We start from the raw sequence: 23499 nt of genomic DNA on the forward strand, positions 1-23499 counted from the left end.
CATAGCAAGAAACTAAACATGACTAAAAGACAAACAACAGTTTACAAAACACAACATAGAAAACATAGAAATAGTCTTGCTTGTGAAACTACAAATTCAATGATAAGTCTCATACAGTGATGCCACATTCAATAAAAACCAGGACAGGATTGCAACTATTTTTGAAATATTTCTTTTTGCTTTTGTTTTACTTGTACCTATACATGTGATTTTGTGAGTTTAACTTCAATCTTAATTATTGCGATATTATTCCATCTTAATCAAAATGTATAAATTTACAGTATTTTTTTATTATATATATATGTATAATTCAGAAAATTCTTTCTGGATTTTAAATTAATTATAAAGAAACATCCCATTCACATCAACCGCTGCATAACATATCTACGGTATGTTTAATAAAAGTATCAGAAACACTATCATGTTTTATTCAGCTTCATATATGTATAATTTCAATCAAAATCATAAAACTATTAAATAATATTTATAAGTAATGACATGAGAATTGTTCTTTTTAAGGTTATCAATTTAAACAGGGACCTACAATACAAGAGATCAGCAACTCGATTAATTCTCGTGATACTCTGCCCTCATGATTTCATTGAAAATGTTCAAGTATGAATTAAATTCTTATTTTTCTTCTGGAAAATCACTAAAAAATATTACAGGCAATATTCTAGCCAGAAATTATTATAAACAAAATAAGATGTTTCAACACCACCACTCTTACTGTGACTTAGTGGAATTTTCAATATCATGATATCAACTTTTCACTTTGAATTGATTGTTCATAAAATTATATTTCAAAAGACATGGTGAAATAAAGGTTTTTCAAACTTTTAAACCAAATCCTGAAATATTCTAACAATGAGAAAAACTTAAAAGTGAAGGTAAATAAATGTATGTACATGAAAAAGTAGTTTGAAGTAACTTCAGAAAACTACTAAATTATCATTTGATGGCATAAGGGTGGCTTCCAGCCCAAAAACAAGTTTCACCTGATTTTAAGCACAACTATGTTACTCATGTTTAAGACTTGGATAGTTATTTATAGATCGTCCCCTTGCTATCTTCTCCTTTTTTTTACTGGTGCACAAACACAAGTAACACACACACAAGTAACAGTCTTATTGGATCACCACTAAAGATTTTTAAATTAATGAACCAGGCCTAGGAGACTACTTAAACAATATGTCATAAATGTAAAGCTCCATATAGAATAAATGGCTCATCTGGCATAAATATACCATATTGATTTGCCTATAAAATAGAGATAAAGTAAACTATTTACTTACCCCTAAAAGCAAATGGACCTCACCTAAGCAGTCGTCAAAATATCAACAACGAATGAAATTATTTATAGATCTCAATTTATTCGTTGATTAATTTTGCTAGTTACAATAATCTCTTGAAATGATTGTTTTCAGGAAAATATCAAAAGTTCATAATAATCCTTTAAATATGGTAATATTCCAATGAGAAAAAGCCTTTCAGAACTGAGAAAATCTAGATTTCACTACAACTTTTTATACATTAAACTATAACATTTGTATATGCATTTTATCCATGTTCTTTTTTTATATGGTTGAAGAATCATAACATAATTCACAAAATAAAATCTAAACATATTAAAAATCTTTCATGTCTAAGGAGTCAGAGCCAGGAACCCCAATAAATAGTCCTGTAAATAATGACAAAGGTGTATTTTTTAAACTTCAATTGTTTGAGCAAATCTAATATGTATGTATTGCTAAATGTATTATTTTTGAAAGCATAAGTCAAAAAATTGTATATCTGCTTCATGCATTATAAATCTATATATTAGCCTGAAATAGGAAAAAATTTCAATTAATAGTCCTATTTTTCTAGAAATTCTTCAGTTTTTCAACCTTTAATTCATTATCTCATGTGAAGCACCACCTCTGGCACATTGAAATTTTGGTTGAAAAGTAAAGAATATGGTATATAAAGAATATGGTACATAAAGAACATTTCAGCATAAATATTTGTGGGCAAAGGCAAACAATCGATGCACAGTCTTGTTTGTGTGAAGTAATCGTAAATCGTGTTTTGCTCATCATTTTTGCTGTTTACTGTTAAATTTAAGTTTTATCTGAAACAGTTTTTAAGATTATAAGAAATATTATATATTGTTAAAAAAAAACATCAAATAGTGTCAATAACTCCTACAAGGAGTCAATTGATGGACTTCAGCATTTTAGTATATAATAGAACTTTTAATGCTGATCAATTCAAATTTGCCATCTATCTATTTAATTTTCAAGTAAATAGTAAAAAAACCTATATGGTAAAAATTTTTATTTAAGGGCAACATTGATTATACTACATTATAGAGAGTATCAAGAAAAGTCTCTTTCAGCTAAAATTACACCAGGGTATACTTAAATTCTTTCTGAAGAAAATGGGTTCAGAACTAATCTAATATGGCTAATCTTATTCATGTATATAAAAGTAAACCATACATCTTTCTCATTCAAAAATTGAAAACATATCAAGCAGTGTCTTACAAGCTTATGGCTCCATGATAATTGATGAAAAACAATCAAAATATTTGAAGTTGTCTGTTTACAAAACTGTTTGCAAGGGTCTTTTCTATAGTGTCACAACTTTTTTTATTGGGAAGTTGTGGATCATAACAACTACCTTATTTTTAAATTTAAATTATCTCAATTTATTATTTCAAAATAATCAGAATTATAAATCTAACATTAAAAGTCCTTACTTCAGAAAAAAGTATTATGGAAAATAAAACCCTTCTCACATCCTGTAGTTTAACAAACACTTAAAATTTAAACTTGAATAAATACTTGACAAAACTTGAACTTACAATACGATATTTTGCTCTCATTTGTTGTGAATGCAAAAAACTCAAAAGTATCCAGAAATCACCAGGTAAACATTTTTTAAATAATGCTTACCAATATTGTTAGTATTAACTTAGAACACACATTTTTAAATATTAAATACTGCAGACAACTCCTAAACATTGGATTCACTGTATGTCTCAAGTTCAAGTAAATATACTAATTCATATAAAAATATAGATAAAAATAAACATATATATATATCATTTATACAAGTACATACATTATTCATATATTATAAATGTATCATTCATTTGTATATGATTTAAAATATGAAATTCCTCATACTTCAGGTTTACCGTTTAATATGATTTCCATGTATTTTTTAAAGATATTCTAATTCACCCTAAATCTTACATCATGTACACTGATAATTTGCATCGTGTAGCCTATGTCTTAAACAAATATACAAACCAAAACTTCTTTTACAACTTACTTATTTTATATATCCAGTTTTTGTTTATGTAATTTTACAGAAGACCTAACTTTTAAAATGAGAGAAATTTTAATGATATTGTTATCATGTGACTTTAAACTATACCTATACTAATATCTATTTTCTTATGATTATTTTAACACTAAAATATGCATCTAAATTTTAAGAAAATACTTTAATATTTTATTATCCCTGTTAGCATGGTTAGATTACATGATGGGTTGCCTGCATGTTTCTTTACCATTCCCAAAAACATGATGCATGCCCTCTAGATATTTCAATCAGTATATCTCATCCCTACTAGAACTAAATAACTTACAAATTTATATACACCCCATTAATACTGAAAATGAATAAACTATTTGTTTTTCATCCAACAACAATCATCGCCAATCAATGTCAACATCGTAAATTCAGCAACAAGGATCATCCAAACATCTTTCTTGTATTTTTGTTTATTTACACTTACCAACTTGTATTAAGCCAACACTAGTATATATTCCCAAAGCAAAAAGCAAAATATACAGCGTATGCATTATCTGGTTATCTCTTGTCTTCACATTGGTCAGGCTGGTCAGATAATCCAAACAAAGATGTGTATTCCTCGGTCAGAGCACCAACAAAACCCTTGACCTATTTAATCTGAGAAGAAAAAAATGGCGCTCATCAGCAAAATAATGATACTTGTTATGCTAATGTTGTTGCTTAAAAAACATAACACTGCAAACTGTTTTATCCTTTTTAATTCTTGTAAAATTATTATGCTATTGTATACAATCTAAATTCAAACTGTAGATGGAGTAAACAAACACATTCCTGAAATGTAGTTGACCTCAGTTTTGGCCAGGTTTACCCTGCAACACAAAAGGTCACAGGTTTATTTGGCCTTATTCCAACTCCATTTCAAACAATTAATGACTCCTCAAATTATGATTTTAAGTTGGCTTATTTTTTAACTAACATTTCATGTGTCAAAATATTGATTTGGTGTAGTGACTGCCAAATATTAAATGTTGTGTGTTTGTGTATTGCAACTTACATGTGATAAACAGAGCTGCGTTTGTTTACATATTATCATGTATCACAATCCGTCAATAAGCTATTAAAAGCGTACATCCATAAAATCCATTAATTAAATCCTCAAGTATTACTTCAATAAAATAACAAATGTAAACACAAATTTCCCACCAAAAAATTACGTTGTGTATTGAATGTTGTTTTACTTTGCATGTAATTGACACATTTCCCTATAAGGATATTCTACGTCACAAGCACCTGCCAAAAGCACCATCTGGTGATTTGCAAGATCAGTACCGACAACTTTAACAAAATTTCTGTAAATGATTGATTGCAGTGTTGATTGTTGTGTGCTTAACGTCCAGTGGCAAATATTCCATGCATGTTTAGGATGAGAACAATTTCCTTAACAAATTAAATACAAAAGGTAGTTCCGGTAATAGGGATCTACCGGGATGAAGGTCGGAAAATTTAGACTGCCATTGGAAAAAGAAGGTATATTGATCTATATTGCTCTATATTGGATAGCGGCGGAAATTTAGCCATATGTAGCCCATAAAACTCTTAGCGTTTCATTTGAGCAACGAAACCAGAGATATATATACTTTTAATATATTAATTAGATTGACAAAATCTTTGTACTCTTGTAATCCACTCCTGATAAAAATTAATATAACAGTAAAATTTTGATATGCATGCATCTTTTTAAATATTCAATAACTCAAAATATCAAGCTGGCTATTTCGAGTTTAGCGAAAAGGGTAAACAAATCAATGCTGAATAAAAAAAATGACCAAGATGAAGATGATCGAAGTGGCGGAATACAATAAATTTATTAAATATTATGTGATAATTAAGGAGTATAGAACATTTGAGCGGAAATAAAAAAAATGCACATAGGGTCATTTGAGCGCCGACATTATGGGACATTTTAGCGCCGGAATATTAACATAACCTGGATTATCAAATAGGACGTTTGAGCGAAATTACATGTGATACTTTCCCCCTTATCTCTGGGCCGCAGTTCCATCTACGTCAAAACGTATAAACAATGAACTCGAATCATTTCATGCCCATTAAAATGAGCAATTTTATCATAGTTATCCATCAATTTATACTTTCTTTGACACCATTGTCAAATTGCAATCTGTGACTTACATCAAACTGATTCGGAGTTTGAATATTGATGCACCTCGATCAGAGTTGAACAGAAAAGGAGAATGAACAGAATCTCCTGGACTTGCATTCAGGGTACTGCCAGCAGGAAATAACTCTGTTACCCCTTTCAAGCCCGAACTGACTTGTAAATAATGCCGTTGCCGAGTTTTAAGTGCTTTGTTTTTTTACAGTAAAGGGATGTTTTAAACTTTGTGCGTTATAAACTCCACATTTTACTAACTATATCCTGCTCGAAATCCTACTTTCACCTCTCTGTGGTGAGCAGGGGTAACAGATTATATCTTGCGAACGCCAACGGAATTGTTTTTTTTAGCTCAAATGTCCTTTTTTTTTTTTGCTCAAATGTCCTAAAATTTCGGCGCTCAAACGTCCTTTTTTATCGCTCAAATGTCCATTGCCGCAATTAAGAAACGTCTCAGATTTGCACATATAATTATGTTATGATGATGAAGTGTGTGCCGGGAATACAATTAATTTATTTAAGCATTGAGTGCATTGGAAAATAAACGAAAAGCTTGATATAACTCTTACTTTCATGGTTGTAGCATGAAAATGTAATTATAAGAATTGAAGGCTTCTTTTTTTCTAAAATAAGATAGATGATGAAGATTATTTCGTATTTTATTGTAAACAAAATGAAAACTTCAGACTTGAATTCTTAAAAAAAAATCAAAAAATATCGATTCAAATATAGATGAGATGGATAACTTGGATACATTGGTTTTATATCTTTCATGTCCGTCAGTTATGGTTTTATTTATATCTTTCATGTCCGTCAGTTATGGTTTTATATCTTTCATCAGTGTCCGTCAGTTATGCGGTATGCCGAGTGCTCTATTTATTAAAAGTCTTGGTCACTGAGGAGAGTGGATTCAACAACTGCATGATATGTACATATATGTATTTTTTAAAATTATTTCTGTAATGTATTATGTAGTGTGTTATTTTGTTAATTTTCATGTATACCATCAACCCCATTGGAGTATAATAGAGCATTATTTTCAATAAACTATAATTTCATGCTTCTTTTTTACGGCTGCCATTCGGTACATCGAGAAAAATGATCGTGAAAGAATAAGAAACGGTGGTCAAGTATTGCGATAGGATCGTGAAAGTTCTGGTATATATGGGATCGTGAAATAAATCTTATCAAGAAGACACATGGAAGGTCAATAGATAATCTAATTTATTGAATTATAAGGACACATTTTGAAAATAATAAAACTGTCTGTCAAAATGGTTCAACATAACGATTCGTATCTTTGAAGATCAGAGTTTAAAAAATATTACCGTCTTAACAAAACTATACAAAATGCAGATTGCTCTTCAAAATTTCAATGACATAAAAAATGTTAAAAAAAAACTGATTTGTTTATTTATATGAATGATTCTCTGAAGAATGTCGTTCTATATTTATGTTTGAAGTGGCTCCCGGGACTATTATACGGATGTCCCAGGTCACTCAACAGTCTCAATATTATTTTGAAGTTGCTTAATCAGAAAGAGGGTCAAAATTGTATTATTTGTATAAATTCGATATTTATGATCGTGAAAGATCGGTACCCCCTTTTTTAAGATCGTGAAAGATCCAATGTCGCTTTTTTGTCATTGCACAAATTATTGAAAGTGTTCAAATAATTTTGCAATTATTATGTAATTTGTACATCAAAAGACTGGACTTCTTTGAATTTTTCAGGTTTTCTTTGGTTAAGGAATAAACTGTTAATTACCAGGATCAAAAGGTGATCGGGGGGATTAATATTTATCTTGTTTGGTTATTTATTTGACATCGCTTAAATTTCAAATGAAAGAAAAGGTCAATATTTTAAAACCTTAAAGGCAGTTTATGGTATAATTTTTTTTATTTAAAAAAAAAAAATTGGTGTGATCATAAAATTTAGGATTTAGGACACAAGTAATTTGGGAATGCACACCCATTTTTTCTAAAGGTTTTATTTCAGTGGTTTTTGCAAGGAATTGTATATTTAGATATACAATTCCTTGGTTTTTGTTGTAGTTTTAAATGCTCTTATAGATATTTCAACTTATTTAATGATTTTATTGCTCTTATATTTCTACGATATAGGTCATCTATATCTTATTTTCTAATAAAAAAAATAATATATATATACATATAAAATAAGCCTGTGATTTAGGACACAGACATCAGCCCAACAATGTTAGATCTGTAAATTTGTTTTTGCAAATGTTTTGTTCTTCCCTCGCCGGGATTCGAACTCATGCATCTGCAAATTTGCTTTCGCTACATTTTTTTTTCTTGAGTTCGAATCACGGCGAGGGAAGAACAAAAAATTTGCGAAAGCAAATTTACAGATCTAACATTGTTGGGCTGATGTTTAGACGAGTTGTATATACATATATATCTAAACATCAGCCCAACAATGTTAGATCTGTAAATTTGCTTTCGCTAATTTTTAGCTCAATCCCGGCGAGGGAAGAACTAAAAATTTTCGAAAGCAAATTTACAGATCTAACATTGTTGGCCTGATGTTTAGACGAGTTGTATATACAGAATGTACACAGCCATGTATCACCATCACTGCTGGTGATCCGATGGATAAATCTGTTGTAGAGTTGTCACTGGTTCAGACGTACTTATAAATATAATTATTTCTGTGACTGTATCTTGCATTAATTTGTAGGATCCTTTACAATAGATATTTCAGCTGATCTGTAACAATTCCATCTTCATGCCTTGTATATCATGTACTGTATTACGACGCTAGATTAAAACTGACGAGGAATGGTAACACCCGGCCACCGAAAGCTTTATTATAGTGAAGCCTAGGTGGTCGAGTGGTCGTCGGATACAGTGCAGGCGATTTGGTGTCACGATATCTCAGTAGCATGAGTTCGAATCCCGGCGAGGGAAGAACAAAAAATTTGCGAAAGCAAATTTACAGATCTAACATTGTTGGGCTGATGTTTAGACGAGTTGTATATATATATGTATATATATATATAAATTGCGGGTATATTATTATATAATTATATAATTATATATATATATATATATATATATAAACAAGTCTAAATTGAAAACGACGTTCAAACCTATGATTGCGTTGGATAAAAACCGCAATTTGTATACGTGTGCATGCAAAACAAATTTCTTGGTAGAGGGGTCTAAATACAGCACAAACAACATTTTCCAAAAGACCAAAAAAGTGAAAAAGTATATTTTAATAAAACGCATTTGACTAACAGGTCGAACAGCTGATGTTCTTAAACCCTGCTGACTGCCATGGCGATTGCCAAATAAACGTATCACAAGATGTAACAAAATGGATCTTAAATATTTATTTAATACCAAACAGAAAACAATAAACTTGCGGAAAAGATGGTATACCGCAAACATGAGGTGCAAAAATTTGTACACCATATATATATATACAAGTCTAAATTGAAAACAACGTTCAAACCTATAATTGCGTTGGATAAAACCGCAATTTGTATACGTGTGCATGCAAAACAAATTTCTTGTTAGAAGGGTCTAAATACAGCACAAACAACATTTTCCAAAAGACCAAAAAAGTGAAAAAGTATATTTTAACAAAACGCATTTGACTAACAGGTAGATATATATATATATATATATATATATATATATATATATATATATATATATGTAGGACTCTAATGTGCGATGGTACTCTAAAGTGCGATGGTCACGCTAAAGTGCGATGTTATACGCTAAAGTGCGATGATGTCAAACGCTAAAGTGCGATGGTATGACACGCTAAAGTGCGAAGGTATAGCACGCTAAAGTGCGATGGTGTAACAGGAATGGGGTTGCGGCAATGGTTTTCGTTTGTTTCTGTGTTCCTATTATTGTAGTTTTCGTTTATTATTATGTTTATTAATCAAGCCGTTGTCTTTCTCTTCTTATTTGTTTTTTAAAATTTACACTGGACATTGTGTGGCCCTATGGATATATAATATATAGATTGCGATGCGGCGCAGGCTAAGGCTCCACGTTAAAGGCCGCAGTTATTAGTTGCATATATAAACGACATTTGGTCTTGGGTATATATGTGTCTCATTTTTTTATTCAAAGTACAATAGTTGTCAAAAAAGTGTAATGGGTACATTGCAGCTTCTAGTATAATTATACGTTCAAGTTAGAATACTATGCGGTGAAAGCCAATGCTCCGCGTTAAAGGCCATGCGGTAACCTATAGTTGCTTACATTAAACACATTTGGTCTATCTGGTCGTTAGGTTATTGTCTAGTTGGCGTATATCCATATCTTTAACAGAAATAACGAACCATATTGTAAAAAAAAAAAATGTTTTATAGAATGATTCCATTAGAAAGTAAAAAAAAAAAGACTTTATTTCACGCAAGTTCATAACATCTGATTACAAACATAGAAGAAGCTGCTAAATTAAAATTGGACGAATTTAATTCCTCAACCGTGATCCAAGTGAGCCATCTCCAGAATCTCCTTTTCCTCTTAAGTTAAATTATATTTTGTAACTTTAACATGAATAGTAGAAATACTAAAATTATGTCAGAATAAATGATCAAATGATCATGGAGGGGCCTGATGGGTTATTTTCGTTCTTCGTGATCGGCGCATTTTCGCTATCGTGATCCGTTTTTCTACAGATTTATACTCTTTTTATATTTTCGTGATCCGTGATCATGGAAATTTATTTTCTGTGAATCGTGATTGACAAAAAAATCAACTCGTGAATCGTGATGAGACCCCCCCCCCCCCCCCCCATCAGGCCCCTCATGTATATGCTAGAGTCAATGTCAGTGGTGCTCACAGTGGTGGTGCTGTTGTATTACTATTTATTTGCATGCTGCACGCCTTGTTTTATTTGTTATTGCATATGTTTTTATGTTCGATGAAAAGCTCATTATAGCTTATGTTTAAATTTGTTTGTCAAATATGTAGAATCCAAATAACGTTTTACTTACTTACTTACTCTAATCCAGTCGTTCTTACGAGAAGTGCGGAATATTGAGTTTGTTCGGTAAAGCACTCCGTGTATTACAACAAGTTTCAGCAGTCTATTTCCGGATGATAAATATGCAAGGAAAAGACCAGAAAGACCATCACTCCTTTTCTCGTTCATCAGATTCTGCAGAAGCAGCGTCTGGTATTTCATATAGAAGAGATACCTCATATGACGATAACTTTAACTATCCATACTGTCAAGACATTAATAAATATGAAAAACTATGTAAAATTGGACAAGGAACATTTGGGTGCGCAGTTTTCTTTTCTTGTACTGTTCTGTTATATTGGGTAACACGAATGACCGAATGACACTCGGAATGACAGAATGACACCTAAAATTTTAATATTAGCACATATTGGTGACTTTTAAACATTGATTAATAAATAATATTACGTTATAAGTGTATTTTATAACTGAAAAATGATTTATAGAAGCAGGCAAGAATTTGTATAGTGAGACTATACAAATCCTTGAAGCAGGTAAGTTCATAAAGATCATTATAAATATATAGTGTATACATCCAACATGGCTACCAAGGAAATCACAATGGGAAGACTAAAAGAATGATTGCATACAATCCCTCAACATGTTCATTTTGGACCACAAAAGTGGAGCCCTCGCGCCACGACAAGGCAATGAACCATGTGAGGGTGGGACCCTCCCCAATAAGACCCTGAATTTATTCATATCTAAGTTACCTTTTAAATTGCCCTTTTAAAGAAAATATCGAATAGTTAACTGTTTAGAATAACCAGGGTTGGCAAAGTATTACCTGGGCCCGGGTTTTCCCGGGCTGGCCAATACTCCTAGAAACAGGTAATGCTTGGCAATACTGGGTAATATGATTTTTCAAACTTATTTTTACACTAAATAGTTAAGACTTGTTTGTAGTGTAATAGTATTATAGCTAAATATATACATTTTATACAGATAACCATTGAGAGTCATTCCTGAAGATTGAAAATTCGATTTCTTCCTTTTCTCCACTAATTCTATGTAGGCAGAATACAAGTTTAGGACGTTTCAGGATACCTTATTAATTTCAAAGCCTTGTTTCAATATCAAATCCAAGTTGAAAAATGCATTTTATTGCAGTGTTTAAGTGAATTGTAAATTCTAATTGTTATACAATCATATTGCTAAATAAACACCCAAAGGGAACAGGCCATGAACACTTATAGAAATCAAAAGGCTGATTAATGTTATAAGCAAATCTGTGATATCATCTGAATAATTAATTATTAATTAGTGATGTACATAAACATATGCTAAAACTTAGTAAACATTTTTAGTAATGAACAAAAAATGTTTAAAAGTAAGTTTCCTTACATAGAATTGTTAATTCTTAATATTAGTCATGTTAGTTATATTTATTAAAAAAAACAAATTGAATTCTCCGACTTTAATGTATTTAATGTATTGCATTTGTGATTAATCAATGAATCCTCTTTAAAATTCAGGCCAGTATTTCATATTACCCAGTATTGCCCAGTATTACCTGGTAAAACCTGGGTTTTCCCAGTATTTTCCACTGGGCTGGGCAATAGTCATAAAACCTGGGTTTTTGCCAACCCTGAGAATAACTATTTATTTTATTATATATGTTAAAAAAAGTAATATTATAATTAAAAAATTCTACTTCTACTTTTAAAGAAAATATCTGTTTAGAATAATTATTTATTTTTTATTTATATATAGAAAATAACCAAGCCCTTTTAAAACTACTAAGACATCCTGCACAAGGCACGACTTACCTGTTGTAGTCTGCAAAAACACTTCATTTAGAATTTATTGTAAAAAATGTGGATAGTGTCCACATGTGGACACAGATGATGCCCCCGCTTGCATATCATATAGTTATAAAGGGACATAACTGAAGAACAGTAAAAGTGACGCTACCCAAATTTGAACTTGATCTGAGTTTTGTGTGTAAGTCTCATAACATTTGGTTGAGGCTAACTTAAGTAGAGAACAGAAACTAAAAATTCAGCAATTTTTCTATTTATAAAGGGGCATAACTCATTAATGGTTAAAGTGACACTACACGAATTCAACTTGATCTGTGTTTTATCAGTGGAAGTCAAAATTAAACATTGCATTGTATAAAGCATTGATTGTAGTTGATTCAACTATAATCATGGACAAAGGAAGATAACTCCAATTTAAAAAAAAACTTGATATTAAGAAGAAACTAAAAATTTTGCAATTTTTTCCATTTATAAAGGGGCATAACTCTAGAACGGTTTAAGGGACGCCACCAAAATTCAAACTTGATCTTTTTTTTGTGGTAATAAGCCTTGTGTATAAGTTTCATAACAGTTAGTTGAGGCAAACTAAAGTTAGAGAACGGAAACTAAAAATTTTGCAATTTTTATACGACCGCAAAAAAATTTTGAGGTCGTATATTGGTATGACGTTGGCGTCGTCGTCGTCGTCGTCCGAATACACAATGGTTTTCGCACTCTAACTTTAGTTTAAGTGAATGGATCTCTATGAAATTTTACCATAAGGTTCAATACCACAATAGGAAGGTGGGGATTGATTTTGGGGGTTATGGTACCAACAGTTAAGGAATTAGGGGCCAAAAAGGGGCCGAAAATAAGCATTTTTGTAACTTCCAGACATAACTTGTGTGTTAGCATATGGATCTCTTTGACATTGTACCACAAGATTCCATATCACAAAGGGTCAATGCTGGGATTGATTTTGGGGTTAATTGCCTCAAAATTTTAGGAATAAGGGGCCAAAAGGGGGCAAAAAACAAGCATTTTTCTAGTTTCATGACAATAACTTGTGTGTAAGTGTATGGATCTTTCTGAAATTTGACTACAAGGTTCCATTTCACAAAGGGAAAGCTGGAATTGAGTGTTGTGGTAATTGCCCAAAACGTTTAGTAATAAGGGGCCTAAAAAGGGGTTTAAAATAAGCATTTTTTAGTTTCTAGACAATAACTTGTGTTCAAGTGTATGGATCTCTCTAAAATTGTATTACAAGGTACCATACCACAAAGGCAAGGCTGTTATTGAGCTTGGTTTGGGGGGAAAGGGGGGTGGGGGGGATGAATCATAAGGGGGGCGGGGGGTCAAAAAAGGGGTAATTTTTTTTTTTCCTTTTTTTTTTGTTTAAAATTTACATTTTAAGTTAGTTATTTTTTATCACGAAGAGAAAGTAGGAATTGAGTTTTGGGGTTAATTGCTCAAACATTTATGAATAAGGGGCCAAATATTGGTCGAAAATAAGGATTTTTTTTAGTTTGCAACAAAAACTTGTGTTCAAGTGTATGGATCTCTGTGAAATTGTATTGCAATGTACCATACCACAAATTGAAGGTTGTGATTGAGGTGGGGGATGATGAATCAAAAGGGGGTTGAAAAAATGTGTGGGGGGTAGGATTTTTTTTTTTCCTTTTTTTTTCTTTAAAATTTTCCATTTAAAGATGGTTGTTTCAGATTTATATATGAAAGAAAATAATAATGATACGGTTATATATCATGAGGAATTGAAATTTAAAATTATGTATATTGGAAATTTAGGTTACATTGGAAAGTAATAATTGGCTTTGGGGGGGGGGGGGGGGGTGTGGTTATGGCTCTAATGTTTAAGGAATAAGGGGAAAAAAGGTTAAAAAACAAGGGTTTCCATTTTAATAGACAAATAATTGAGTAAAGAACATTATTTAAAAGCAGTGTAAGGTTGGTAATTCAAACTCATTTAAATATCTCATCTACACTGCTTTTAAATTATGTAAATTGGAAATTTGCCAATAACTTTATTGTTAATAAATGCATTGGAAATTTGCCAACAATTTTAGTGTAATAAACTTCATTGGAAATTTGCCAATATAAAATTTTGCTGATGAAGGTTTTTTGTTTACCTTTAGCCTTGACTATGAAGTCATTTTCTATTTTTATAGCCTTATGATGTAGTTGAATTATTTAATACTTTTATGATGTGTTTAAATGGAGTTTTATCATGTTTATGGTTGCAAATTTATTGTTTTAGTATAATAAACTCCATTTAAAATTTGCCAATAATAAAAATTTTGTTTATTTTTAGCTATGATTATGATGTCATTTTCTATTTTACTTTTATGGTTGCAAAGAAATTTTTATTTTTAGATATTACTGTTAAATGATGCTGATTAAGGTTTTTGCTATGTTTAGCCATGACTATGATGTCATTTTCTATTTTAATATCTGTTATGATGTATTTAAATGGGCTTTTATGGTTACAAAGGAATTTTATTTTTAGATATTACTATAAAATGTTGCTGATGCTGATTAAGGATTTTGTTTATTTTTAGCCATGACTATGATGTCATTTTCTATTTTAATACCTTTATGATGTAATTTCCATTTTTAGATATTACTGTTAAATGATGCTGATTAAGGGTTTTTTGCTATGTTTAGCCATGACTATGATGTCATTTTCTATTTTAATATCTTTATGATGTATTTAAATGGGCTTTTATGGTTACAAAGGAATTTTATTTTTAGATATTACTTTAAATGTTGCTGATTAAGGATTTTTGTTTATTTTTAGCCATGACTATGATGTCACTTTCTATTTTAATACCTTTATGATGTATTTAAATGGGCTCCCATGTATTTAGATTTTTGATTATTTATACATGTTACCAAATTGGTCCACATTGAACAAAAACGGTCCAAATTTCAACTTTATTACATTACATCAAACATTGAATTCTACATATTCTTTGATATATTGAAATTAACAAACAATTTAGTTTATGGATATTCCACCATAATAGGTAAATTAAATTTTTTCCAGTTCTTACACCACATTCATCCTGTGTCAGAAACCTATGCTGTGTCAAATATTTAATGACAATCCAAAGTCATAGCTGTATCAAGCTTGAATTTTGTGTCCATACTTGCCCCAACTGTTCAGGGTTCGACCTCTGCGGTCGTATCAAGCTGCGCCCCAGCGAAGCATTTTATTCCATTTATAAAGGGACATAACTCTAGAACGGTTAAAGTGACGCCACCAAAATTCAAACTTGATCTGTGTTTTGTGGTAATAAGCATTGTGTATAAGTTTCATAACATTTGATTGAGGCAAACTCAAGTTAGAGAACGGAAACCAATTATGGGACGTATGGACGGACGTACGTACGTACAGCCGGACAAGGGTAAAACTTAATGCCCCCACCGCTACGGCGGGGGCATAAAAAATTTTCCCATGATGTTGCTGTTATCTCGAAATGTTTATGTGAATCGGCCACACAGTACTGGCCCCTGGACACCAAAGCACGCTGCAAGTCCTTGAATTGGGTTTCCACGAATTCCTTAATAATCACTATCAAGTCCAGTAACGGTTTCGATTGCCAGTTTATGGCTGATTTAAGTACGTGGTTCAGTGATTCGCTGTTGTTGTAGCCTGGGATCCTGGCTCACTGCTCCACAGTAGACGAAGTATTAGATTGGGTCAGGATGCCAGGCTATTGTTGTTGGTCCAGCCTTTGTCAAAGTAACCTGGTGGTGTCGGTCCCGCCCATTAATCACGAATTGTACGTGCTACACGAGTAGCTAAATATCGGTGGAATGATGCTGACAGTTCCTTTGTCAGGTCCTCAAGCTGTTCACACATCACATCAAAACAAATGTCGTCATTGGAATGTACTAGTCCTTGGTCACCGAAGATGCTGTCTAGTATGGACTCTCTATCTTTTTTGTCGATTCCATCGTCTATCATTTTCTGTTTAATGTTACCCTTTAAATGTTGAATACAAAGAATGTGTCCAGATTCAGGGAATGCTGTTTTAATAGATTTCACTAATCCTGCTTCTTTGTACCAAAAAAAAGTTGTTCTGTGTCAGCTTCGATTAATTTTACTCTAAGATGGTTGAAAAAATTGCTAAAGATGTCGAAGTCGCTGTTGTCATGAATATAAATCGAACCCATAAAAAACAGCGGTTCTTTTGTCTTCTCCATAACAACGGCCATCTGCTTGTAACAAGATACTGTCACATGCATATCACACAGATTAAAGGTCTTGTCTACTCATACGATGGATAGTCCGGAACAACACATATGTTTGAGGTCTTCTAGTTGAGATTCGGAATAAAGGATCAGGCACGGTGCCTTCCCCTTTTCTCGTATGATGGATCAGACAATATTGTCTTTATCACCGGCTAGCATCCTGTCAATTTCGTTTATGTGATCGGCGATATTTCCACGACTTACAGAATGGCCTAGATCTTGTATTCACTTGTATTTTCTTATCATTTTAGTTCTTGTCGTGCACTTGCTTCCTGTTACTCGGTCAACTTGTCACCTCACATTTGTTCGTGAGCTTGTTGTATAAACATTCAGCGGTCTGTCTTTACGGAACATATCGGACATCTCGGTCATAACGCTTGAGGGTGTTCTTAAATATTCTTCAACTGATTTTGAATTACCATGAGGTGGTAATTCTGGAAACTTTCCTATATATTCTACTACAGCAACACTTTCCTTTGCGCCTTGTCCTAACCAAGAAACTCTCTTTTTATAATTACAATCTTTCTTCAATGTTGCATAACATCGACTAAGCTTGAACACGTTCTCCAGAGTTGGTTGTGGGTCCATTGGAACATAAACTTTCTTCTTGTTTACTCTTTTAACTAAGCGGTAAGCTCCATCTCTCTTAAAAATGAGTCGTAATCCGTTTGTTGATAAAAATATTACGGTGTCGAACCTTCGCTGAAAAACTATTATTGGTCAATACCCTAATTAATACTTTATTTTCATAGCAATTCCCTTTGAAAGCATATGCTATCATTCTTTTAGTCTTCCCATTGTAATTTCCTTGGTCGCCATGTTGGATGTATACACTTAATTTATAATGATCTTTATGAACTTACCTGCTTCTATAAATCATTTTTAAGTTATAAAATACACTTATAATGTAATATTATTTATCAATCAATGTTTAAAAGTCACCAATATGTGCTAATATAAAAATTTCAGGTGTCATTCCGAGTGTCATTCTTATAATGACGATGTCATTAGGTCATTCGAGGTACCGTGTTATATTTATTGTCATTTCTTGAACAAGAGTACATATACAGCATGATGAATAACTTAAGAACTGGATACTCAAAACAAAATTCATATTAACATTTAATTTATCCTCACAGTTCTGTGCCAGACTGTGGTCAAATAGAAGGAGATGTTGAACATTGCATTCTCAAATAATTGATTGATTGGTGTTTTAACGTCACTATCAGCACTATTGTGCTATTTTTGTGGTGGTAAATTTCTATCGTAGGGGGAATCTGGTGTGCCCATAGAGAACCACAACCTTTGGCAGGAACATTCTCTAATGTACGAAAGAGAAAATCTTATACAAAATATATACATTATCACAGGAAATATAACATTAGATTTGGACATTTGTCCTGATGTTAATTCAAAGAACAATGAAAACATAATTCCAGTAAGAGCTGATTTCATTAAAAAAACTCGCTGTTTTTAATATGACCACAAAATTTTTGCGTTCATATATTGTGATGGCAATATCTGCCACGTCGTCGAAGACATTTTGGTTCACAGACAATAACTTGAGTATAAGTGTATGGATCTCTATGAAATTTTAGCACAAGGTTCTATACCACAATTGGAAGGTTGGGATTGATTTAGGGGTTATTGTCGTAGCTGTTTAGTAATTAGGTGCCAAAAACAAGCATTTCTTGTTTCAGGACAATAACTTGTGTATAAGGGAGCAACCATTTAACTTCAAGGGGGAGGTTATGGTTTTTTGTCTGAGTCAGAAAATTTTACACTATAAGGTATGGGGATTTTCTGGATTCAGAATAATTTTTTTTGGTCATTGTTCGAATTGACCACAATATTTTTTTCATCTAATTGGGGATCCGATTATTTTTTTAGGAAAAAACCATAACCCCCCTTGAAGTTAAATGGTCTTTCCCTAAGTATTATAGATACAATGGATCAGCATTGATTCTTGAAAATGAAACCATGTGCCTGGAGGGCAAATGGTTTGTTTTTCATAAAACATGCTTATCCATTGTGTCTCTAACTTAAACTAGTGTGTTGATATCTTGTAAAAATTAAAGCCTTTTCTTAATTAGAAGGTATTAATGTAAGTCAGTTTAAATAACCATGTTATCATGTTCAAACAATACATTAATAAATCAAAGTTCACAATTAATTGGTTAGAGATGTACAAATATAACATAACACGTCTGTCTTTAGTTGTTATGCATCTGAATATTACAAAATGAGACATATGAGAGCTTACATGTATTTCTAAATATATATATAATAAGTATGTTAACAAAATTTCTAGCAAGAAATCTAATTCTAGGCACATCACGATTTACTCGAATAGGGATTTGCGAATATACATTTGTAAAGATATGTAGTAAAACAGATGAAATCATACTTTATTTATAAAACAAAAATAGACAAATTTGTATATAATCATTTTCTTTTCAAATACGTGAAATAGCCAATAATACTTCAAAAATAAACAGGAAAACCAGCTATTATTACAAAAATATCCACAATAACATACAAAATAAGAAAAACAGAAAAGTTAAAGGTAAGTTTTTAACTTAATTCCATTAGTGAACAGAAAATAGTTAATTAGCCAATTCAAACTTAATGAAATTAGGTACCAGTACTTAAAAGAAACATTTGAATATAATTTGGTGAGTCCATTTCAGCGACAGATTTAGGAAGCATTGATTCTAGAAAAAGAAACCACGCTGAACGAATAGGCTGACGTTACGGCAATGGTTTAAGAGTATGGATCTTTACAGGGGCGTAGCTTGAGTTGAATTTTAGTTTAGGCATGCTTGACGAACAAATTTTGGACCTTTTTTTTAAAGAGAATAATTTTCGATGTGTACGCAACTGCGTTTTTGCGTACGGGTTCCCAATATGACATTTTGAAAACAATGGTAATTATTTACTTGGGGGGAAAAAACATTTCTACCCAATTAAAAGTCTACAACACAAAATGCATACATTTGTAAGTCACTCTTTTAGTACATATTATATTCTATACCAGTGACTGCTAGTAAAGTTTGACAAATGTCGTCAGAATAAATTGCCAAGTTTAATAACTATTGCAAGACAAGTTATTAGCCAGTTAGAAGTACAGGGTGTAATAAACACATCATCCAAAACAGAGATGCATCATACTCTTTGCAGTTGGCTGCGTATCCATTCCTTTTAAATATACAATTCCTTGGTTATATGTATACCCGACATTAAATAAATCTTTAATTAATAATTATTAATTATTTCTGACAGGTATATGTGTAGAATGGGCGGGGTTAAACAAGTTTTATATACGTTAAATAGACTACACCCATTCACACACAGTTGTCTATTGGACAGTTGCAATGATCGCATATATAATAGCAATGGACAAATAATTGAAGACGTAAAAGGCCCTAGACATACTTCAAATTTTATTTTGTTAACATGATAATGATTGTTTGACAAAGATGTGCAACCAAACGGATTTCTAAATAAAATAACAAGCACAGTTTAGCAGCACATTAATTGGGGAAAAAAATGATTTCATTTTAACCGAGGCATATTCATATTTTATGTGCGGGTCAGATTCTGATAAATACTTACATGATTAAGAAAAAATGCCAATCATATTGAAAACATAGCACCTGTCTTCTGTGTAGAATGTTAAAGTGTTAGATCTGGAACCTCTAATTGGCAAATTTATGTATAGGCATGTGCCTAGTCGAACCTTAGGTAGCTACGCCACTGCTTTATTAAATGTTACCACAAGGTTCCATACTTCAAAAGGAAGGTTGGGATTGATTTTGAGGGCTGAAAACGTTTAGGAATTAGGGTCCAAAAAACTAGGACTTTCTGGTTTCCAGACAATAACTTGGGTATAAGTCTATAGATTGCTATTTAATTGTGCCACAAGGTGTTATACCATGGGTTCTTTGATATGCTAAATTTATGTGTGTATTTAGATTTTGATTTTGGGTCCTGTTATCAAATTGGTCCACATTAAGGTCCAAAGGGTCCAAAATTAAACTTTGTTGGATTTCTTCAAAAATTGAATTCTTGGGGTTTTTTGATATGCTGATTCCAACCCTGTATTTAGAATTTGGATATTGGACCATGATTTGTAAATGTACAATTTTAAATTATTTAAGTACATAGACTACATTCATTCTGTGTCAGAAACTATGCTATATCAAGTATTTAATCAGAATCCAAATTCAGAGCTGTATTGTACAATTGATAGAAATTTTAATATGAGTCATAGTTAAAAATAGATATAGCATCATATTCTTCATATGTTTAAATATAGTTTGAAATTTACTGTTCATTATTGTCCCCTGCACAAGGCGTTGCAGGGGACATTGAAATACTGGGCATAGGGTCTTGTTAGCGCTCTCACTAGTACAATTCTTGCCAGATTTTTAATAAAACTTATATCATAGGTTTATATTAGCAATGTCTTTGACAATTTGAAAATTGGTGACGATCAATAATTTCTAAAAGAGTTATGCCCGTTGGAAATATTGATTATATGGAAAATTACATTGTCAGCATTCTCATGTGTACAATTCTTACCAGAATTTTATGAAATTTATATCATAGGTTTATATTAGCAATGTCTTTCAGTTTGACACTTTTGAAAATAAGTTCTGATCAAATATTTTTAAAGAGTTATGCCCTTCAGAAATATTAAATATAATGGACATCACATTGCATTTGCTCTGAAGCCTTCATTCCTCTAAAATATTAATAAAAAGTTTTAAAGCGGAGGGGGCATAAAGTTTGACCCTTGTCCGTCCGTCTGTATGTACGTACGTACGTACGTACATCCATACATCCCAAAATTGGTTTCCGTTCTCTAACTTTAGTTTGCCTCAAACAAAGGTTATGAAACTTATACACATTGCTTATTACCACAAAACTCAGATCAAGTACAAATTTGAGTAGCGTCACTTTTACGGTTCTTCAGTTATGTCCCTTTATATCTTTATATGATGTGCAAGCGGGGGCATCATCTTTGTCCCATGGACACATTCCACATTTATTTTAGTTATTGCCCTTGTACCCTGGATAGATAATATATGTGCAACGCGGGGACATTGGAACTCTGTTCTTTTAATAGATATTTTGAAAAAAGATAAGTTTTATAGATTTTTTAAAGACACTATATTAATGATGAATGATATTTTGGAAATTGTTTTTTTCATTTTTTTGTAAATTTTTTAAAGAACTTAGGTTTGTTTGTTATTTTGTATAAATTAATTTCAGAATGTTATTTTTTATACGACTGCAAAAATTTTTGCGGTCATATTTTAGTATGACGTTAGCGTCGTCGTCGTCTGGCGTCGTCCGGCGTCGTCCGAAGACACATTGGTTTTCGCACTCTAACTTTAGTTTAAGTGAATGGATCTCTATGAAATTTTACCATAAGGTTCAATACCACAAAAGGAAGGTTGGGATTGATTTTGGGGGTTATGGTATTAACAGTTAAGGAATTAGGGGCCAAAAAGGGGCCAAAAATAAGCATTTTTGTAACTTCCAGACATAACTTGTGTGTTAGTGTATGGATCTCTCTGACATTGTACCACAAGGTTCCATATCACAAAGGGAATGCTGGGATTGATTTTGGGGGTAATTGCCTCAAAATATTAGGAATTAGGGGCCAAAAAAGGGGCAAAAAACAAGCATTTTTCTAGTTTCATGACAATAACTTGTGTGAAAGTGTATGAATCTTTCTGAAATTGTACTACAAGGTTCCATATCACAAAGGAGAAGCTGGAATTGAGTTTGGGGGTAATTGCCCTAAACGTTTAGGAATAAGGGGCCAAAAATAAGCATTTTTGTGGAGCCTTCGACTTTAGTCGAAAAAGCGAGACATAGCGATCCTACATTCCATCGTCGTCGGCGGCGTCCACAAATATTCACTCTGTGGTTAAAAGTTTTTGAAATTTTAATAACTTTCTTAAACTCTCCTTGATTTCTACCAAACTTGGACAGAAGCTTGTTTATGATCATAAGATAGTATCCAGAAGTAAATTTTGTAAAAAAATAAATCCATTTTTTCCTTATTTTACTTTTAAATGGACTAAGATTTTCTGCCAGGAAACAACACATTCACTCTGTGGTTAAAGTTTTTAAAATTTTAATAACTTTCTTATAATATTTTGGATTTGTACCAGACTTGGACAGAAGCTTGTTTATGATCAAAAGATAGTATCTAGAAGGAAATTTTGTAAAAAAAATAAATCCATTTTTTCCATTTTTTACTTTTAAATGGACTTAGATTTTCTGCCAGGAAACAACACATTCACTCTGTGGTTAAAGTTTTTAAAATTTTAATAACTTTCTTATACTATTTTGGATTTGTACCAAACTTGGACAGAAGCTTGTTTATGATCAAATGCTAGTATCTAGAAGGAAATTTTGTTTTCTTCCAGTTAACATTACATTCAGTCTGCAGTTAAAGTTTTTAAACATTTATTAGATTCATAAACTATCCTGGATTTTTACCAAACTTGGACAGAAGCTTCTTACAATCAAAAGATAGTATCAAGAGGAATATTTTTATTGATTTACTTCCTCATTTTTGTTGAGCCTGTGATTAACAGAAAAAGTAGGCGAGATACTAGGTTCCGCGGAACCCTTACGAATTTTTCTAGTTTCCAGACAATAACTTGTGTTCAAGTGTATGGATCTCTCTGAAATTGTACTGCAAGGTACCATACCACAAAGGGAAGGCTGGGATTGAGTTTGGGGGTGATGAATCATAAGGGGGTTCAAAAAATTTGGGGGGGGGGGGGAGATTTTTATTTTTTTTCCTTTTTTTTCTTTTTTTCCTTTTTTTTTTCTTTTAAAATTTTCCATTTTAAGTTGGTTATTTCTGATTTATATTTAAAAGCAAATAATAATGATATGGTAGGAGATACACACCAAACAGGATGTGTAAATTATTATATAATAAGTATTGTGCAATAGCA

General features: G+C 31.9%; 2 protein-coding genes across 3 annotated transcripts in view; one reads left to right on the top strand and one right to left on the bottom strand.

Annotated features, from left to right (window-relative positions):
• The window catches only part of LOC127730825 (transforming growth factor beta receptor type 3-like), an 87105-nt gene extending 82549 nt beyond the window's left edge, over positions 1 to 4556 (bottom strand). For both annotated transcript variants that reach the window (XR_007995315.1, XM_052239424.1), the window contains exons 1-2: positions 4361 to 4556; positions 3791 to 3963 (exon numbers count right to left, since the gene is read on the bottom strand). Coding sequence is in view for 1 of the 2 variants with exons in the window: in XM_052239424.1 (XP_052095384.1) it covers positions 3791 to 3857 (67 nt within the window). In the remaining variant the exon portion in view is untranslated. The remainder of the gene's footprint in view (positions 1 to 3790; positions 3964 to 4360) is intronic.
• Positions 4557 to 10548: 5992 nt separating this feature from the next.
• LOC127730828 (cyclin-dependent kinase 9-like) overlaps positions 10549 to 23499 on the top strand; it is a 43421-nt gene continuing 30470 nt past the window's right edge. Inside the window, exon 1 of the mRNA XM_052239432.1 lies at positions 10549 to 10758. Coding sequence (XP_052095392.1) covers positions 10571 to 10758 — 188 coding nt within the window. The 5' untranslated portion in view covers positions 10549 to 10570. The remainder of the gene's footprint in view (positions 10759 to 23499) is intronic.

Source organism: Mytilus californianus, unplaced genomic scaffold (assembly GCF_021869535.1).
Source record: "Mytilus californianus isolate M0D057914Y unplaced genomic scaffold, xbMytCali1.0.p SCAF_2, whole genome shotgun sequence".
Taxonomy (NCBI): Eukaryota; Metazoa; Mollusca; class Bivalvia; order Mytilida; family Mytilidae; genus Mytilus; species Mytilus californianus.